Raw genomic sequence first — 18505 nt, 5'->3', positions numbered from 1 at the left:
CGTTTCTCCATAAACATATTGGAACCTGATTGCAAAATAATTCCTAACAGGTCTTGTAATAAATACTGTTCAGGGTTCATTTTGTTATGGCCATTTGAGTTACTCTGTGAGGGAGAGCTGACTGTAGTAACAAAATTTGCCATATAACTTTTTCTCCGAGGAAAATACAATTCCAGAATTTAATTCCAGTTGCTGGAAGGGTTTTTGGTTTTGGTTTTTTGGGGGGGTTTTTTGTGGGTTTTTTTTTGTTTGTTTTTTTCTTTTTTTGTCAACAGAAGATGCTGTTGCATAAGGTATTAAAAAAATTCTGTCATGTGAAAGCAATTTCAGGATCTTTGGAAAATTCCCACTGCTGGGCTAAATTATATTTTCTTCAGGACTGTGTGAAGATCTCTGCTGAGATCAGAACTGTGCTGAGGCAAGATCTATGTATTTAAGTTTCGGAGGTTTTTTTAATTAAGTTTGTTGGAAAAAATGTTTAATTTGAAGAAATACAAGTATTTTTTTAACAACTCAAAAAATAGATCATGATGCATGTTTTTCTTCATGTTTACTTTATTATTTATTTTTTTTTTTTTACAAAATGTGCACATTTAGTTCACACAAACACACTACAGCAGATTTCAGGTGTACATGTATTGTACTACTCTTATCCTACACTGGTGATAGCAGAGCAGCCTTCAACATGCCTCTAACATCCCACCTCTACACCAGAATAGATACCTGATTTATTTTTGCAAAAGAATACTTGCAACATTCTTTCTACTTCATTATTCCCCTTTCTGCAGCAATGTCACAATGAAGATTGGCCTATCTCTGATAGCATTTCATCTATTTTGAAGTATTGGCATAAACTCAGTGGACAATATACCTTAAAAATTACATGGATGGGGGGCAGTATTATACTTTACGTTCATATATTTTTAGAAAAATCTTTCTAGGTTCAGAATTAAGATAGCTCAAATCTTAATGAAGAAATGATCCTAAAAAAAATGTAATACAGTTATCACGTACAGATGATATTATATAGCTGAAGTTGCGAATTTTTTCCTGATTCTGTCTCATAATTAAAGATAGTACAAAAAGCTGAAACAGATATTAGCATGTCTATCAGTCATTAGTAGATATTACTACATAGTGATGTTCATTCTGAGCACCGTAGTGTGATGGAAGTGTCAGAAGTTCATGCCTTTTTCTTCATTAAAGGCACAAAGACACATACATGAAAACAGTGTTAGGATCCAGTTAAGGTTTCTTAATGAAAAATTCCTTAATTCATAGAACTTTGTGGACACATCCAAGAAGAATTAGAAGTAGTATGTAGGACTCCTGATATTTATGTCATGATAAATTAAAAGCAGATTTCCTAGGTAAGTGTGATTGATAGAAGCTTACTCATATTTCTTAGGGAGTAAATATACCTATAAACAATTGCTTTTTTTGTTCTACAACAGTTCTTTCTCTCAAGTTACCTCTTTTGTTAGGTTTGGGTTTGGTTTGGTTTTGTTTTGTTTTTTTTTTTAAAGAGAAAAGCAAGTCAAAAATGGAAGGCAATTGCAGCAAGATGTGCATTGCACATTGATTATAGCACTTTAACTCAAAGTATTATTCAAAAGATGAGGACTACAACATACAAATGTGAAAATAAATGATAATGCCTCTGTATAAATTAGAAGCTAAGATTTAAGAAATACACTCAAACACCTGGAGCTTAATCCAGTACAAATGAGTAACAAAACTAAGATTATTTATTTAATCTCCTTGTGATAGTATCTAGGGGTTGGAATAATAATAAAGCTGCATAATGTCAGGTCTTATTTTATTTGAGCTTGGAGTAAAAACCTGACTTTTCAGAACAATCTTGTTAAGAAAGTAGCCACTGCTGAATTCCTAAATTGTATATATAATTGTATATATTTTTGAAAGATTTTTTGGGGAAAGTTTACAATAAAAAACTATTTGCATAATACATGTCTCAGTGTAAATCTGAGTAATTTTATTTATGATAAAGTGGGAAGTCCATCTTTTAGATAAAGTTGCAGAATAGCTCATATTTGTCCATTAGTTGTAGAACTAATGTCTTCATTAAATCACATTTTCAAAGAGCTGCATGGATCGCATTATATTCTCATCCTGTGAAAAGACAACAAAAACCCCAAAATCATACACCATTACAAACGTAGTTAGCAAATACCTATAGTGAAATTGGGTAGAAGTAACTGTATTTTAGTTAATTAAAACATTAATTATTTTTTCAGCTTGTTTGGAGAAATTGTTACAAGAAGGCAGCTGGTAATGGATCTATGCTTAAAAATATTTTTTTAATATATTCATTAAACCAAAACTATCTGGTCCAGAATGCAATAGCTTGTTAAGAAAACCAAGCCTGCAATATTTCAGATGTAAGTTTATATCCAGTGTAACAAAATACATATAGACAATAAATACGCAAGGAATGATTGTTATATCTGAAGTGTGAATCTGTACATGAAAGTGCTAGTCCTGTGTATTGTACACAGAAGCCATTTTGCAATGCTAGGTATCCTACTGCATAGCTAGGGATGACTCTAAAATAAGATAGACTTAAGTGTTCATCTTTGCATGAACCAGAGTCAGTCAGTTCCCCAGGTATCACTGCAACACCCTGACTCCTCAGCTCAGATTTTCTGTGTGTTCACACTGAAAGATGCTGACTGTTTTCCAGTGCTACTTGTGCTTTCTGATTGCTTTGCATTAGGTAGGTTACAAAACCTTCAACTTCCAACTCCTGCATAATACTTACTGATGCATCACTGTTCTCCAGTTCTTATCAGGAAATAACTCTCAGTGCAGCAGTCAGGAAAAAAAATTTTTTTTTTGTACCATTTCTTTTCAGTGTATGGAAGAAAGAGTTTACTTGTAGCAGCCCATTTTGGTGGCACTTCTAGATCAACAGTTGGTTGCACAGTACAATATATACACCATACAAGAGTATATTACATGCTCATTTAGCATTTGGTGGTCTTCACTCTAATGATCCTCTTTTTTAATCTTAATGCACACCCTTTAGTACTTTCTTGAGAGATAATCTAGTCGTCTTTAATTCTAGTGAATAAAAAGACTGAATCTGATAGAATATTTTAGGAAGTTTCATGAGAGAGATGCATAAAAACCCCACTTCTTAGAAAAGTTATCTCATAGGATTCTCCACTACTGATAGGTACGTAGGCCTTCTGCACATTAATGTGCCAATAACACACGTTCAGTATCAATTTCCAGTTAAATTATTCACTGTTCAGTCTAGTGGGTGATTTGCTTTGTAAAAAATGACAAGTCTGAGTAATTTCTTTTAATTTATGTTATTTTCATCTTTGATTCTGTATGTCATCTCAAGTGATGTTGCTGTAAGAAGTGATCTGCCTGCTATTTTGTGCTAATAAGCTAACTTATGAAAACAATGATATGTAATTTCAAAAAAAAAGTAGATTAATGCTTAAAAATTTGTATAGGAAATTTACTATATTAACCTATTGGGTATTAAATAAAATAACTTTTTCCCACTGCTTTGTTGTGAAACATCAATATACTAATGAAGAACACTGATTAATGTAAGGTTAAAGTTTGGTTTAACTGGACTGATTTGTCATTTAATTATTTAAAAATGTTTTTGTATATACACGGGCAACTAAGTTCAGCAATTGTGTAAAGCAAACATATGCTTTGAAGTTAGAAAGTTTTTTGACACTTCCTACTAATTTTACAGTATATATATCATTACTAATGAAACTAGTAGTTTTCTAAAATCAGCTCTGTATTTCTGAAGATTGCTGTTTCTATACAGAAGACTTCCAATGCCCCTCCTTTAGTCAGTCAAATGGGAAGAGTCGTCACAAGAAAATACAGTCTTGGCATAATATTTTAGTAGGTTTTTTTTCCCATCTTCAAAAAAAAAGAAGCAGATGCTTGCATTTTAGAATTCTTTGGCAAGTGTATCTTTTTTTTTCAGTACATTTTTCTAAACAATTTTTTGCAATAGTTTTGTTTAACAATTCCTAGCTCAAGACATTAGAAGGTGTTAGCGCATATGAAGTATAAAGCAAGGACGAATGAACTTTGCCAGATCTGACCTAACTTCAAGCCAACTTTGAAGTTTTCTTACTCAAGTTTGAGATGGCTTCTTTCTTGTTTTCAGGCTAGCCCTGACCATCAGCACTGTGTATGGAATGGGTTACTCCTACAGAAAATATCTCTCCAAGAAGCCTTTTTATCATTATCAGAAGGGTCTTTAAGTCATTCACCCTGACTTTCACCTACGCACCATACATGCCTTAGGCCTTTGCTTCTGTTCTTCATAGTGCTGCTGCAGATATCAAGCAATGCCCCAGTCAGACCGTTTTCCACCAGCACCAAGTAGTGAAAGGAGGCAGGGGAGGAACTGGGTAGTGCCTAGCCCTTGAGTGAACCACACTAATGTTTCCCAAGACTTGTCTCTGTTGTTTGGTGACTTATACAAAGCAGCAGAGACAGCAGCCACTTTCTGGGACTCAGTCCAGCATACCTAGGGCAGGATAGTCCATTTCTCCCGTGGGAGCAGGGAGACTCCTGGAGTCTGGATGGCAGACTGGCATCAAGTACGTGGGTATGCAGAGTAGGGAGGGCAGGGGGAATCAGGTCATACACACTGCCTGTCCAAGACAGAGGGAGGATGAGGGGAAGCACCTTTGTTGTCCTCACTTGATCACAGGCATAGATAGGTCCTTATACTCAGTAACCAGAGAAGATCACGCTCAAAGACTGAATGGTCTGTAATTCCCTACATAACTCCTTACCACTTGGTGAACAGAGGGGCCACACTTTGCCAAGTCTTGAACTTGCTGTATACCTCAGGCTGTACAGTGCTGCTACATTGATTGTTGTGCCAAACCAGTACTCTGTACAAGGAGGCAATTTTTATAAAAGGCACACGTGTGTATACTGAGTGTTTAAGAACACATCAGAGGCTCCTGATGTTACAAAAAAAAACCTCAGGAACCTATCCCAGGAACCTGAAGTGAAGCCTCTATATTCAAATATGCTTTGTGGTATTACTTCTCACTCTTAAAGTAGCATGCCACGCTTTCCTTAGTCATCACAAAACAACAGTAAAAGAGATGTACTTCTAAGGTCCACTAATTTGACTTCCAACTCAAAATAGAGAAATGGCATTTCTCAGAGGCTGGAAACTTTAGACTGAGATATCATTCAAAGAAAAGGCTCCTGCAGCCTTTCCCTGGCAGAATAGGCTTCTAGTCTGTTTTAAGATTCAGACTGGATGGGATCTGAGGTTTAGAGTTTGGTTGAGGGTTTCTTGTAGTGCTTGTCTCCTGGCACTGTTTTGATTCTAGTCTGACAGCTTGAGCTTGAACTGGCAAGCACATCCTCTGCATGCCTTTAGCATATTCACATGCACCAGATGTAGCTCTGGCTGCCGTACTCATCAATGGGCCTTCCCATTCCAAGTACAGTCATTTGTTAGGCAACCTGACAGGGAAGGTTTTGAGCAGATGTGCTCTAACATCAGCTTTAATGCCAAAGGAGGGGTCGTAGATGAGGAAGTCACGATAGCTGTCAAAGCTTAGGGAGCAGCAGGTGTGCTGTGCCCCTGTCCTGAATGTCCTGATTTTGGCAAGCTAAAGGTATAGTAGAACAAGCAGTGGTCTAGAGAGAGAGACAAGGGTGATTAAAAATGTGGACTGGTTTCCCTAGGAGGAAAAATTTAATAAATGAGTACTTTACAGCTTGGAAAAGAGATACTGAATGAAGGGCAATAATGATACCCACTGTTCTTCCATAACACCAGAACATATGGAAAACATAAAAATATTGCATGATAGGTCTAAAATACAAGCAGATTTAGTACAGAAAATATTACAGGATCATTTAATTTTGCTTTTGGTTTTGTTAAATGCTCACGAAAGATGAGACACCTTGCTCCTGGAGTGATGTGACTCATGGCATGCTGAGGAAAGCAAAGAACCTGAACCTTAACTTTTTAGATCAGTCTCATACCATTTAAAAAAAGGTTTTCCTGCAGCTTTGTTCTAAAAGGAAGCACACACCACTGTTCTTGTGAAAAATGTAATCCTGAAAAGACTGAAGCCACATTAACTCCTGAATCAAGTTTCTTGAAGGAGCTGAATTGTTAGGATTGAATCCTAACCCCAAATCTCATTTCTGAAACCAACTCTTGATACAAAAATGAATTACACACTTTGCAGCTCAGAAGTCTTAAAAGAAGAACAGGTCTTACTAGGTAGAGAGACAAAAATTTAGGCAGAAAGATACTTTTTGTATCAAAAACCATTGTCGCCTTTGAAGTTAAAAGCAAGTGAAGATGATGAGGTAAGTGGCATGAGGAGAATGGTGTCTCTGTCATGTAGCTGTTTAGAGAGCATCTCTCTCACATCTATTCTGAATACTCAGAAGAAGTAAATAAGAAATCTTCTAACAGACATGAGAAACTGTGAATCACATAGGAAAAGGAGAGCAAGCAATTCCTTACCAAACTATTAATTTTCTTTGTAAATTAATCACTCAGTCCATCACCATAATTGTTTTCATATCCAGATTAATCTGTCATTCCGCTTCCAGAACTCTACAGACCTCAGCTGGGAAGTTAATCTCATCTCTGTTTCTGATGATCACTCAGCTTCAGTAGAGCAAATGCCTTTCACTCACGTTGAACAAGACTGACAAGCTAGAACCATAGTCAATGCAACAGAGCTCTGCCAACAGATGAGACACCACCCAATACCCATTGCTAAGGATATACAAACCAGCCACAGTTAGAAAAGCTGTTGTCTGTCTTTCATCCCCCAAAATAAGTGGATTAAAATTAGAGAATCACTTCCTAGGTAGCCGTGCTCACAAGAGCAAGCCCAAAGAATAACTACAGGTGCATATAAAAATACGACAAATTCCAGAGCATCTTTGCTATTTCCTGTCCAGCTTTCCCTGTTCCAAGTGGTTACAAATCTATCACTCGCTAACTGTGTTTATCTTACTAGTCATCTTTTTCCCCGTCTCTTGTCTACTGCTCTCTTCTTTGTATAGGAGACAAGAAGCAATGCACACAGCCTGTATTGCTGGTCTGTGTCAGCTTCATGTTAATCAGAGTCAGCCTGGAAAGGTATCAGTAGAACACTTCTATGATTCCTTATATTTATCACTATAACAACCAGTGTTGGGTTTATTTTCCACATCAATTTGCATAATGTAATCAAGTCTACCTTATCACTGGTTTAATGTGACACTTTACATAACAACCTCTTAATCACGCCAAAGACTTGTCATCATTATTTTGTACTATATTATGTTTCTTTTGCTTGTGTTTTCCAGCTGACAAATTAACAGCAGTTCCTTAAATTTGTGGAAATTAAACTTATCTTTCCTCATATCGTCTCCTGGTCTGAGAGCAAGATGGTTTCTGAAGGGCAGAGGAGTGAAAGCAGATTTTAACTCCTGTTGCAGAAGTTTATTCTCATTCCTGGCTCTAGAGCCAATGAGCTCCCTTCAGCAGTTGAAGCAAATTAACAGCCACCTGGGCAGTGTAAATACTTGCAACTGATAATCACAATCAGTTCTCACTCCTTGCTTTGAAAAAACTTGCCTGCTATTAACTCCTGCCATTCAACACTTTCCAAGCTCCTTGCACTCCTCCTTTTTAACGCCTCCAGCAGGTTATGACTTGCTGTTTGAGAAACACTCATATAGATGATAAATTTTCAAGCAATATTATTATTATTGCAGTGACCATATGCCCATTGTAGCAGGAGTGTGTTCTCCAGCATGGGCAGAAGATAGAAATAAATATTTAGCTGACTGTGAAGAAACCTTTTGCTATCAAGTACAAAAAACCCATGATTAAAGAGAGAAGGGATGCGGACACAGTTGTCTCATCAGCAATGACAGCTTGTACATAACATCATCTCTTCTACAGTCAAGTCACTAATTTATTTACATTGTTCAGTGGTTTTATGTAATGGTGTACATACTCTGCCATGGGAAAATACTGTCTCTGGTATTAGGATTACCACCACTGTCACTCCAGAAATCTGTGTAGCACTATGATAGCATTAGTCAACAGATACAGGTTTAGTACTTCTCACTGGGTACTTACTTTCTGGCAGCTCTCAATGAATTCATCTATGGTAACTACTCCATCTTTGTTTTTGTCCATTTTCTGTGCAGAAAGAATAAGAATTAATGTTTAGGCTCCTGAAATCCTGTTTAAAACAAGTCCTTTTTATTATTAATTTCAGTTATATGTCAGCCTAGGAACAACCAGGCCAAAATGCTGTAAAGATGTAGTAACCAGTATATTAGGATAAGCTCAAGGAGCTTGTTGTTTAAAAAAAAACAAGGTGTAATGAGTAGATCTGAGAAACTTGGAATGGAACCACAGAGAAGAAAAAGGATTACAAAATTGGTAGGATATGCAAAACTACTACAACAACGAAAATCTTTCCATACCTGCTAACAGAGCAGTCTTTTTGGCTTCTATGTTACCCGACCCACCTGGAAAAATGTTTCCACGTGTTGTCTAGGTGCATCCTCCTTGAGAACAGGATAGGTGCATTTCCCCATCATATCATATATTGCTTTCATGATATCAAGCATTTCCTGAAGAGAAAAAAAAAAAAAATCTCTGTGTAATGTAAGGTGTGTTGTAGACACTGCTTTAACTCAGAACACATAAATGATTTTTAGGATTTACATTTTAGAATAAAATTTTGAGATTGTACCTGTTATTTTATGACTGAACAAGCTTCAAGAAGTAACTACTATGTTCCTATAAATTCTAGCATGTTATTTCAGCTTTCCTAGATAAACTTGTTCAACAGATGCAGATGTATTATTTTGATTTTAAATGATTCAGAATATATGCAAGTTCATGGACTGTGGGAACAATCTCCTGAAGTCTTGTGAGTAAACCTAATCAGGAAAAGAAGTTCTGTAACAGCAAGTGAATGGTGAAAACACATCAGCTTCTTATAACTGAGTTTTCTCTAACGAAAACAGCAACACCCATGTGCATACCTGCACATATGCAGAGTCATTCTTTTATATCAAAAACTTTGAATTTTGTTAATAGAGCAGCTTGTGAAAACTATAAGAATAATTATAAAAATAAGTCATCTGCCGGTATGCTGAGAAATTATTATATAGATCACCCTTTTATAATAATAATGAAGTATTTTTCTAAAAGTGTAAAATTATAAATGTGATATTTTTACAAAAAGACCCGGTTCTGAAAAACCATGTATTTTAATGAAAGCATTAATTTGGTCCTACTGAATTCAAATACATGTTTGAAACCTCACAGAATAAAAGATGGAGGAATATTTTTATATAAATTCAGTTTAAAGTAAAAATTTTTAGAAATAGATTCATAAAATGAGTAACAATTATGGCCCAAACACTTAACTCTTTTCTGTCCCAATATCCTAACAAACTACTTTATTCTAATGACTATATGTGCAAACATGTAGGCATAAGTTGAAGCAAAACATTTATGTATCTGAAGAATTATGACCTTTTACCATTTCTGTGAAGATTTTCCCTATTCAATTTTTTAATGCCTTTAAAATGAGAAAACTTTTTGAGCATGTCTAGTTTCATAATATATGTTTATTTGTTAACATGTCTTATTTGACAATGAAGCCATTCTTTGAAAGCAGGACTTACACATACAACCTTTAGCTTCAGTGATTATTGTAAAAAGTGGACCTTACCTCTTTAGTTATATATCCATCCTTATTTATATCATACAAATTGAAAGCCCAGTTCAGTTTCTCCTGTACTGTCCCTCGGAGTAAAATTGAGAGACCCATAACAAAATCCTAAATAGACAAAAGGTCTTGGTCAGTTTGGAATTGAGCAGTTTTTCACAAACACTCAGAAATCCAGAAAAATCCATTAGTCAGAAACATGGAAGTCTGGAAAGATGTGTTGTTTCTATTTTTTTGCTTCACAGTAAGTGTTAAGGATTGCTGGGTTTTTAAAAAATAATTAGCAATCTAGGCACTGTTTGCTACACTCATAATTAATTAGTAAATTGAGTAATTTTCTATAAAATAAAACATAATTTTCTGTTTGTGGATTTATCCTCTGAAATGCCTCATATAAGCAGTTCCTGTTGAACTTAAACCAGAGAAAAGCAATCCCCATGGTTTAATGGTCCAAAAAAAAAAGCTTAAGTGGGAGTTAGATTAATTTTGGGACAACTATCTACTAAGGAACATTAACTTCTTGTGAAATCTACACCTTGTTGCAAGTGGAGTACGTGGTTCCCAGACATCTTAGATCAATCTGCTGCAGTAAACAATTGAGACTTCATGTATGCTACAGTACACCTCAATACTTAAACCTTTTATTGGAAATATGATAGGGAATAATATGTATTATGTGTCCATATACCACCTTCATGCTTTTGTGACCCACTAATGCTCTGTTGCTGTAGAGCTATTCCACAGAAATAAATCAGACTTTTGAGATTATTTTTGTGTAGTATTTGGTTATAGACTTTTGTTCCATAATTAATGCTCTCTTTACAGCACAAACCTCATTTACATTTAGTGAGCATCTTCCAGATTGGAGAAAATACCAACTGGGACGTGTCATGACCTGTTTTCTGTATTTCTTAGCATGTTATCTTATTCTAAATAATAGCTTTTTTTTTTTCCTAACCATCTCCTCCACTGTTTTCTATTTGATAAGCTTGTAAACCCATAAATCTGTGAAATTGTCTCCATAATAGTTTGAGCAGAATATGGCAAGAGCTTATATTTAAATGTGCATTTCTACATCATTGGCAAAGACATACAGAAAGTCTTAGAGTAAAACTAAAGCAGAGACAGTAAAAGCTGAAAAATTTTTTATCGGCACCGGCGAAGTTTATGGATTTCCTTAAAACAGGAACAATGGAAAAGACTGCACTGAAGTTAGACAGAAATTACAAAGGTTTGATGTACCACACAGTCAAATAAGTAGACCTGATACAGTGAAGAATACACAGATACCATGGCCTCAGATGGTCTAGTAGGCACAGACAGCTCTTTTGACAGCTTCAGTCTTTTTAACAATTCGAGTAGTATGCTCTGAGTTTTCTTAGTCTGTCATAACTTTCTGTCTTAATGGTATATGTGCCCTTGGGGTAAATGGGTACATGAATCTTGAAAGAGACTTGCTCAACTTGTCTTTTCTACATCTCAATGACTGATGGACGGTCAGAGGGTTAAATCTCCAAACATTTCTTTAACAATGTACTATTAAGTATTAAAATGCTCAAGAAATTCAGAACAGACTTGATCACATTACAGCATTAGCAATTAACCTTTTTAATTCAGTACCATGTCTACAAATCTTTTCTGGACTGCTGTATATTCTTGAGGTAGCTTTTCCTGAAGTCCTTTGCATAGGTCTCCAGTAACTTTATTTTCTTAGAGTATTATATTTCAGAACTCTGAATTTATTTTTAATTTGGTACCAGCAACATTTTTGCATTCTATCTAAAAAAATATCTATTTTTCTTTTCCTGATTATTTATCTTCCTTTCTGTGCTGCACCATACATGTGTAGCTGGCTACCTTACATCATTTATATCCCCATTTGCAAGGCGCCCTTCTATCAGTTTTAGAAACCACACATAAAAAAACTTGACTTTATGCTGTTTTGTGTGGGACTGAATGTCCTTATAAAACCAGAGACAACTCAAAAACCTTCCAGGTGTGTGCTCTGAACTTTGTAACACTGAGTCATCTCTTTCCATATTGCATCAACATGTTTGGGAATAACACATAGTTCAGTTCAGGTGCATTGCCTTTGTTGGAGTGTTGTGCAGGATTCCATCTCAGGAACAACAGAAAGGACTTATCATAAGAGGAAGCTGTGATGATCTAAATAAGGACCACTTAGGATGGGATATCTTTTCTACATACTTACTTTCATGCAATTGAAGAATATAGCAAAAAAATCATATAGAAATAGAAAATCTGATTCAATGGACATGGGCTAAATCCACCGAGTATTTTGGGCTAGGGCCTCAAAGAGAAAAATGCTCTGCATGGTGGAAGGTGATGTGTATATGTCAGGAGCAGTTATGCTAGCTGTTAAACTAGTAATCCAGTGCAGAATGCCAGAGTAAAGCAGCAGTGCTGAGGGTAGCAGCTAAGCTTAGAGACCATCTGTCTATGTGCTTGTTACCAACAACTCAGTGATGCATGAACCAGGCACACCATTTAACATGGAGCAGGAATCCAAGTCCCCATTACAGTATTGTATTACTCTAGTACCCAGATGTGTTTTCCTTCCTGGGTTAGACATCTGATTTCTGGGGAGAGAGGAATTCCACTTTTAGAGACCATTTATTTTTGAAATAAGATTCACAGTACTGCTTGGAGACTTCCGTCCTCTAAGGATGCCTAAAACTCTGGAGAAGGTCTGGACTGAGGCACAGCTCTAGGTCAGCTCTCTCTTCAGTCTGTGACAACGAGGTCAGAAGCACAGAAGTCTGTGCTTTGGTACTTGCCTTTACTCCTTTCCACATCTTCGATTTCTAACTTGCCAGCTTCCCGCTGAGCCTGCTAATACCTCACCTAATGCTGTGAAGACCTCAATTAAATGTCAAACTCTCCTGTGCCTAACTTTGCAAGGAAAGGAGATGTCTCACTGAAGAGCTGCAAAACGGCGCATCATTGCACCTGTACTGGAGCCTCTGCGTGCTCACCATCACAGCCTGCTCACATTTCAGTTCTGCACTACAACTCTGTAGAGCCTCTAGTTGTGATCTGGGATTAATTTGTATTTGTTTTTTTTTCCAGCAGTGATTAATTATCTCTTAGCAAGGTTGTTGATGACTTTCTGATTGCTTTATCCCTCAGTAAATCTTTGGGGAGAACTAGTTCATTAATAAAATAATTAACAAGCTTAATAGTGTGCTGCCTCAAATCCATAGGAAAGCTTAAAATTATTCCACCTCATCATGTGTTCCTTCACATCTTGCTCAAGGCCAAAAGAAACAAGTAGGCAAGCACTTATATCCATTTTTGGATTTAGCCCTTAGGATTTTAGAAAGGAATCAAGTGATGAATGTTAGTCACAGAAGTGGTGGAGCCCTGGTGTGTGTAAAACAAAGATCACCGAGGAGGAGCTGCTGCTAAGAGGAAATACATTTCTTTGTAGCTACTTGACACGAGCTGGTATTAAAATGCTTATGAGATCACCATTGTCCTGAGAAAAATTAGCTCATTTCCTACATGACACGAACAAGGTTTTTTGTGTTGAACACAGAGAATCAGACTTGGATACATTCATTAAACTGCTATCCTCATATTACTGCCTTGGAGACAATGACTGTTTATCACCGTTATTACTAGTGAATAGCAAAGTTGTGTTTCATCTTAAAATCTGGACTCTCCTGTTGAATAAAGTTAATATGCTTGTTAATTTACTAATTAATGCAAAATTGTCTAGTAACAACTGAGGAATAAAGCAATCAGAAAATCACCAACAACTTTGCTAAGATTTATTAAACATTTTTTTGAGAAACAAATACATGTTTGTTTTTGATTAAAATTACAAAAATCTATAAACATCTCCATTGCAATTTCCCACAGCTTTGTACTTTAAGACAATGACAATTACTGGATTAAGGATTAAGGGTTGTTTTATGTAACTTGTTTATACATTGGGTTATGTTTTAAATGGACAGATTTATAAAAATATCATATAGCAGCATTGTCCGAGTTACCATTTTGGGATATACAATTGTAAAATAATAATAGTGACTTTTGTTAATACATTGGAAAAACTTGAAATTTGAGTCACAAAAGCTAACTTTTTTGTAATGTGAGCCATATAATAAAAGCCACCAAACTGGATTTAATTACAAGGAATGGCAAAATATTTATTTGCAGAGAAAGAAGGAATAGCACCACTTACCTCAAAACTTACAGACCCATTGTGATCAGTGTCAAATGCATTAAACAGAAAATGTGCATAAGTTGTGGAATCTACAATTTAAAACAGTAAAAATAATTCATCGTAAGTACATCTTATTTAATTTAATTTCATTCCATGAAAAAAATTGATACCAAGATATATTTTGATACCAAAGTTTGATAACAAAACTTAAGTTTCAGTTCCGTTTAAACTTCTTTGGCAGGGGAGGAGGGATAAATTGTAAGTGCAAGTATGTGGGTAGCTACACTGTTAGGGACAGAAAAATCTAAAATTCTGGTCTAGATTATTAATATTCATTCCCATTTCTGATAATCACTGATACCTGAATGAATACCAAGTCATGTTACTGTACTCTGAAACAACCTGTGTTAATGGGAACGCTACTTTATCAGTTAGTGACCATGGTAAGGGAGCTATCTCATATGTCAAAAAAGAAAAATGCATTAATTTGTTCATTTTACATGAGGGAAGCAGACACTCCCACCTGTGCATCTGGCGTATCGTTTTTACTGTGACGGCAGGCCTGTTTACCCACGTTGGAGCTGAGCTTGTCAGAAAGCTGTGGCTGTGCGCGGGCCACATGCTCACCCACCGGTGAGAGAAAATTCTGTCCACAGAACGAATTTCTTAAACCTGGTTTGCTGCTTAATTCCCATGAACATTGTATGAGGGCTAGGTGCTTAAAGACCTTGGAAAAAACTGGCTGTGACTAACTGAAGTGGTCAGTAAGCCTCAGAAAGATGACCGTAAACAAGCGATCACTTCCTTAATTATTTTTACACTTTTCAAACCTACTGACACGTGTATATCGACTTGTTTTAAAAACACAAGACAGCATGAGTATAAATCTGTCAAGCCTCTAAGTTTTTGTGAAGATCCATCTTTCCATTTCCACTGAAAGACTTCTGAGAGGCAGAACCTGCTCCAGGAGTAATATATTGCGAAGAGAGAACTTCTCCAGAGAAGTGATGAGCCCTGGTGATGAGAGGTACGAGCTGCTGCGGTCACGGGAAGTCAGCTTTACTAGCCTGAGTTACTGTTTACTTTTAATACTCACTGCTTTGCTCTTTCCACTTTATGTATTTACATTAATTTTAGGTTAACTACATTAACCTCACAAACTTCTAGTAAAGTGAGAGGTATTATGAAATCTGTGTCCCCCTTGCAGGACAAACCCCTCCCTATCATGGAAAAACCTCATCAGTGCTGAGATGCCTTTTTCTGATTTCTTGGCACTAAAACATTTTACCTTTCATATTGATCCTGAAAACCTTAATTTGTCACAGCCCAAACCATTGTTTTGAATTAAACTGAGTGACAGTCTTGGGTCACTCACCTGAAATGCCACCTCGACCCCAAGGAACCAAACATATCAAAACTCAAAACTTTGTACTTCACGCATTCAGACCTAGTAGGTAAAGGCTCTGATCTTACTTCAGTATGTTAATTTCACATGATGTGAAATAATTGTAACAAAAACCCCTCTGCAACCTTTAAATGCTCAGTCTGTTAAAGCATATTCAGAGAATTAAAAAAAAACCACAAACCAACACTATTGAGACATTCATTCAGCCATGTATCCACTCATCAGTGTAATTGCATAATCTACCGAGACTTCTGTTGTGCAACAAAATATACTATGCAAACCATCTTCAGGGAAAAAACATATTATAGAGGTATAATTACTGTAAACTGAATTTTAAATAGCTTCCCATTCTCTTGGCATTAATTTCTTAAAAACATGTGAAATATTCCTAATTATTTTCTGTAGATTTACAGAAAGCACAAAGGTTAACACAAAGGTTTTTTATTGTTTGTTGCCCATACATGATACAATATACTACTATTTTCGTATGATGGTATATGAGAAAAAAACAACCCTCTAGTTGAAGAATCTTTTCTTTCTAGTAGCCCCTACTGAAAAAAAAAAAAAAAAATCAGGTCTTTTTCAGGGTTGCTTGTTCTGGCAATTCTGGTCTGAAATTTTGCCTTCAGAAACATGGCAGGATGAGATACGCCAGTCTTTTAATTAGAGTTACTTACCCCTCCTAAATCTTGAACATTAATCATGTTAGACAAAAGCTTAATGTTTAAATAAGATATGTTTTCTTTTCTTTTCAGAGATCTGATATCATAGCTAGTAGGCTAAATTGATATTTTGACAGGTTGAGACAGGAACAGATATTAAATAAGAATTCGTTTGAAATACACCATTAAAGCATTTTAAATATCAGAGACAAAAAATGGTAGTCATTATACATCCTAGAGTATGCCTTATCAAACCATGAACATAATCTGTTCTGTTCACAACTGAGGAGGAATGTAATAATTATTCAGTGTGTGGATTCTTATCTATGACCTGCCCAGCTGAAGAACAAATCCCAAATTCTGTTTCAGGAAATCCACTGCATGAATGCAGGGGGCCTATTTGTTCACCTGTATGGCAGTGGTTTTCTAAAGAAAAGTTACTGGAGTGCCTTTCTGTCATGGAAAGCTTTTTGCAAAGCTACTTCTGCCTTTTAAAATACATTGGTTTTACTGCAATCCAGTGTCATCTCCTTTGTTACTCTTGTGGCCCCTTTGTCCTTTTTTCACTCCTCCTGTACCTCGTCCTGGATAGTCTTTAAAGTCAATTGATAAGTGACTTGCTGGATGACATTGGAAAATGACTTTTTGGTGATTTTTTGGTTATCCTGAAGCTCAAAATCTTACACAATATAATTTTGTTTGCTCAGATATGAATTGTTATAATGATACATCATGTTGTATCCAGTTTTGCATTACACAGACAATTGAGGCACAGATCTACATGTATGACACATGTTTTAATTTGCGGACAACTTTCAAACAAACAGAGACAGGATGCAGCACAGAGGAGAGAAGGTGTGGGATGAGAGGAGACAGTGTGCAGGCTGGCACTGGAGACCCCACAGCTATAAACAACTCACCTGTGGTCAGTTAAAGAAATGCAGTTGTGGAGCTGGGCAAAACTGGTTTTATGGGTAGCAAAGAGTACAAAGAAATAGTATCTAACACATGTAAAAGTCACCACCTATAATAGATGTGGTTGTAATGTGGAGCTGTAAACCCATGGAGAAAAAGAAAGGCGTGAAAACATGTTAGAAAACATGTAGAAATGACCCCAGGTGAATCCTACAGTGAGGAAGAAGAAAGCACCAACATGAACATCCTGTTCCTCCCAGGGAAAATCTCCAGATGCCAACAGTCCACTGCAGTCCCCACCTCCTCTCCCAAATGATGCTGCTGCCCCAAAGGCCCAGAGGAGCAGCAGAAGGGTGAGCATTAGAACCAGGAAAAGGGGTGGAAAAATATATTCAATATATAGCAATTTTAACTACATTAATATTATTTCCTTTCTGTAACAATTAGGTCTGGACAAAAAAAGATTAGGTTTTTAAGTTTACATTTATTCTCATAATACATTTTAGCTTTAGTTTTAGAAAAGGTCTCTTTGCCTGTAAACAATTCTGATTGTAGTGAAGTGTAGTAAAGATGTAGTAAATTACATTCAGAGAATTCACTAGACAGAATAACTAAAAATTTTAATATCTGAAACTGATTGTTAGCCTGGTTTAAAAGCTTAGACATAAAAATAATCAGTAGGCAGGTCAACTCTTTTCACTTTTGTTCTTCCCTATTGAGCGTGCCATCTTGTTAAATATTTCAGTGATGGTAATCAACACTGAATGCTGCTCTTTACCTTCTAGGTCTTAATTCAAAATAAAACTAATTGGGAAACATTCTGTTCCTATCAATTAAGTGTGGGGTTTTTTTTAAATACAAGTGAAAACAAAGAGCTATGACCAGTCCCAGGAAAACATGGAAATCTCAGGAGCTGTGGGAGAAGATGAAGAGGCAGGATTGAATGATAAAAGCAAGAGGAAGAAAAGACAGGAAAACAATTCAAATTAAAAGAAAATCCAAGGTTGAAGACAAAAGTGTTACACATTTTGTGTTACTTTCATTGCACTAGAAGATAATGAAGACAAAGAAATTAATGAAACCCTGGAAATTAATTAATTGAAATTAAGGTTTGCAAAAAAAGCCCTAATTTAAGTAGAGAAACCTGACAGAAGTCAAGGGGGTTCTGCCATCAATATTAGAGAGTACCTGTAGTGCCTCCTACAGTTTTCAATCCTACTGTGAAAGGTTTAGTAAAATAAAAGAGAATAGAGAAGACTGTGTAGAAAGTTTAAAAAGAAATAGCCTACTCAGAGAAACCTGGTGTTCAAAAGTACCCAAATACAGGTAGTAACTTCATAATAGAAGACTGCCTTCTGGTAGATGTAATTTCATTTCATTCAGAAATATATACTTTAAAATGTATCCAGACATCAAGGAAGTACTCCATGAGTTCAGACAACAAACTGGTTAATTTGAACAACAGGCTCTTTTGTCAGACTTAGGAACTAAGAGAGATAACCCTCTGTTGGCTGTAGCACTAATTACTTCTGCAAAGTACTCACCTCCTTGTGGAAAGAACTGAGAGTAAATCTCTTTGAAG

General features: G+C 36.1%; 1 protein-coding gene across 1 annotated transcript in view; it reads right to left on the bottom strand.

Annotated features, from left to right (window-relative positions):
* Window positions 1-1967: 1967 nt before the first annotated feature.
* KCNIP4 (Kv channel interacting protein 4) overlaps window positions 1968-18505 on the bottom strand; it is a 50782-nt gene continuing 34244 nt past the window's right edge. Inside the window, exons 3-8 of the mRNA XM_010086345.1 lie at window positions 18468-18504; window positions 13960-14030; window positions 9753-9860; window positions 8536-8640; window positions 8138-8200; window positions 1968-2133 (exon numbers count right to left, since the gene is read on the bottom strand). Coding sequence (XP_010084647.1) covers window positions 2086-2133; window positions 8138-8200; window positions 8536-8640; window positions 9753-9860; window positions 13960-14030; window positions 18468-18504 — 432 coding nt within the window. The 3' untranslated portion in view covers window positions 1968-2085. The remainder of the gene's footprint in view (window positions 2134-8137; window positions 8201-8535; window positions 8641-9752; window positions 9861-13959; window positions 14031-18467; window position 18505) is intronic.

Source organism: Pterocles gutturalis, unplaced genomic scaffold (assembly GCF_000699245.1).
Source record: "Pterocles gutturalis isolate BGI_N339 unplaced genomic scaffold, ASM69924v1 scaffold396, whole genome shotgun sequence".
NCBI classification, from domain to species: Eukaryota; Metazoa; Chordata; class Aves; order Pterocliformes; family Pteroclidae; genus Pterocles; species Pterocles gutturalis.
Note: the sequence above shows the minus strand (reverse complement) of the source record. Positions and strands in the feature narration are given on the sequence as shown.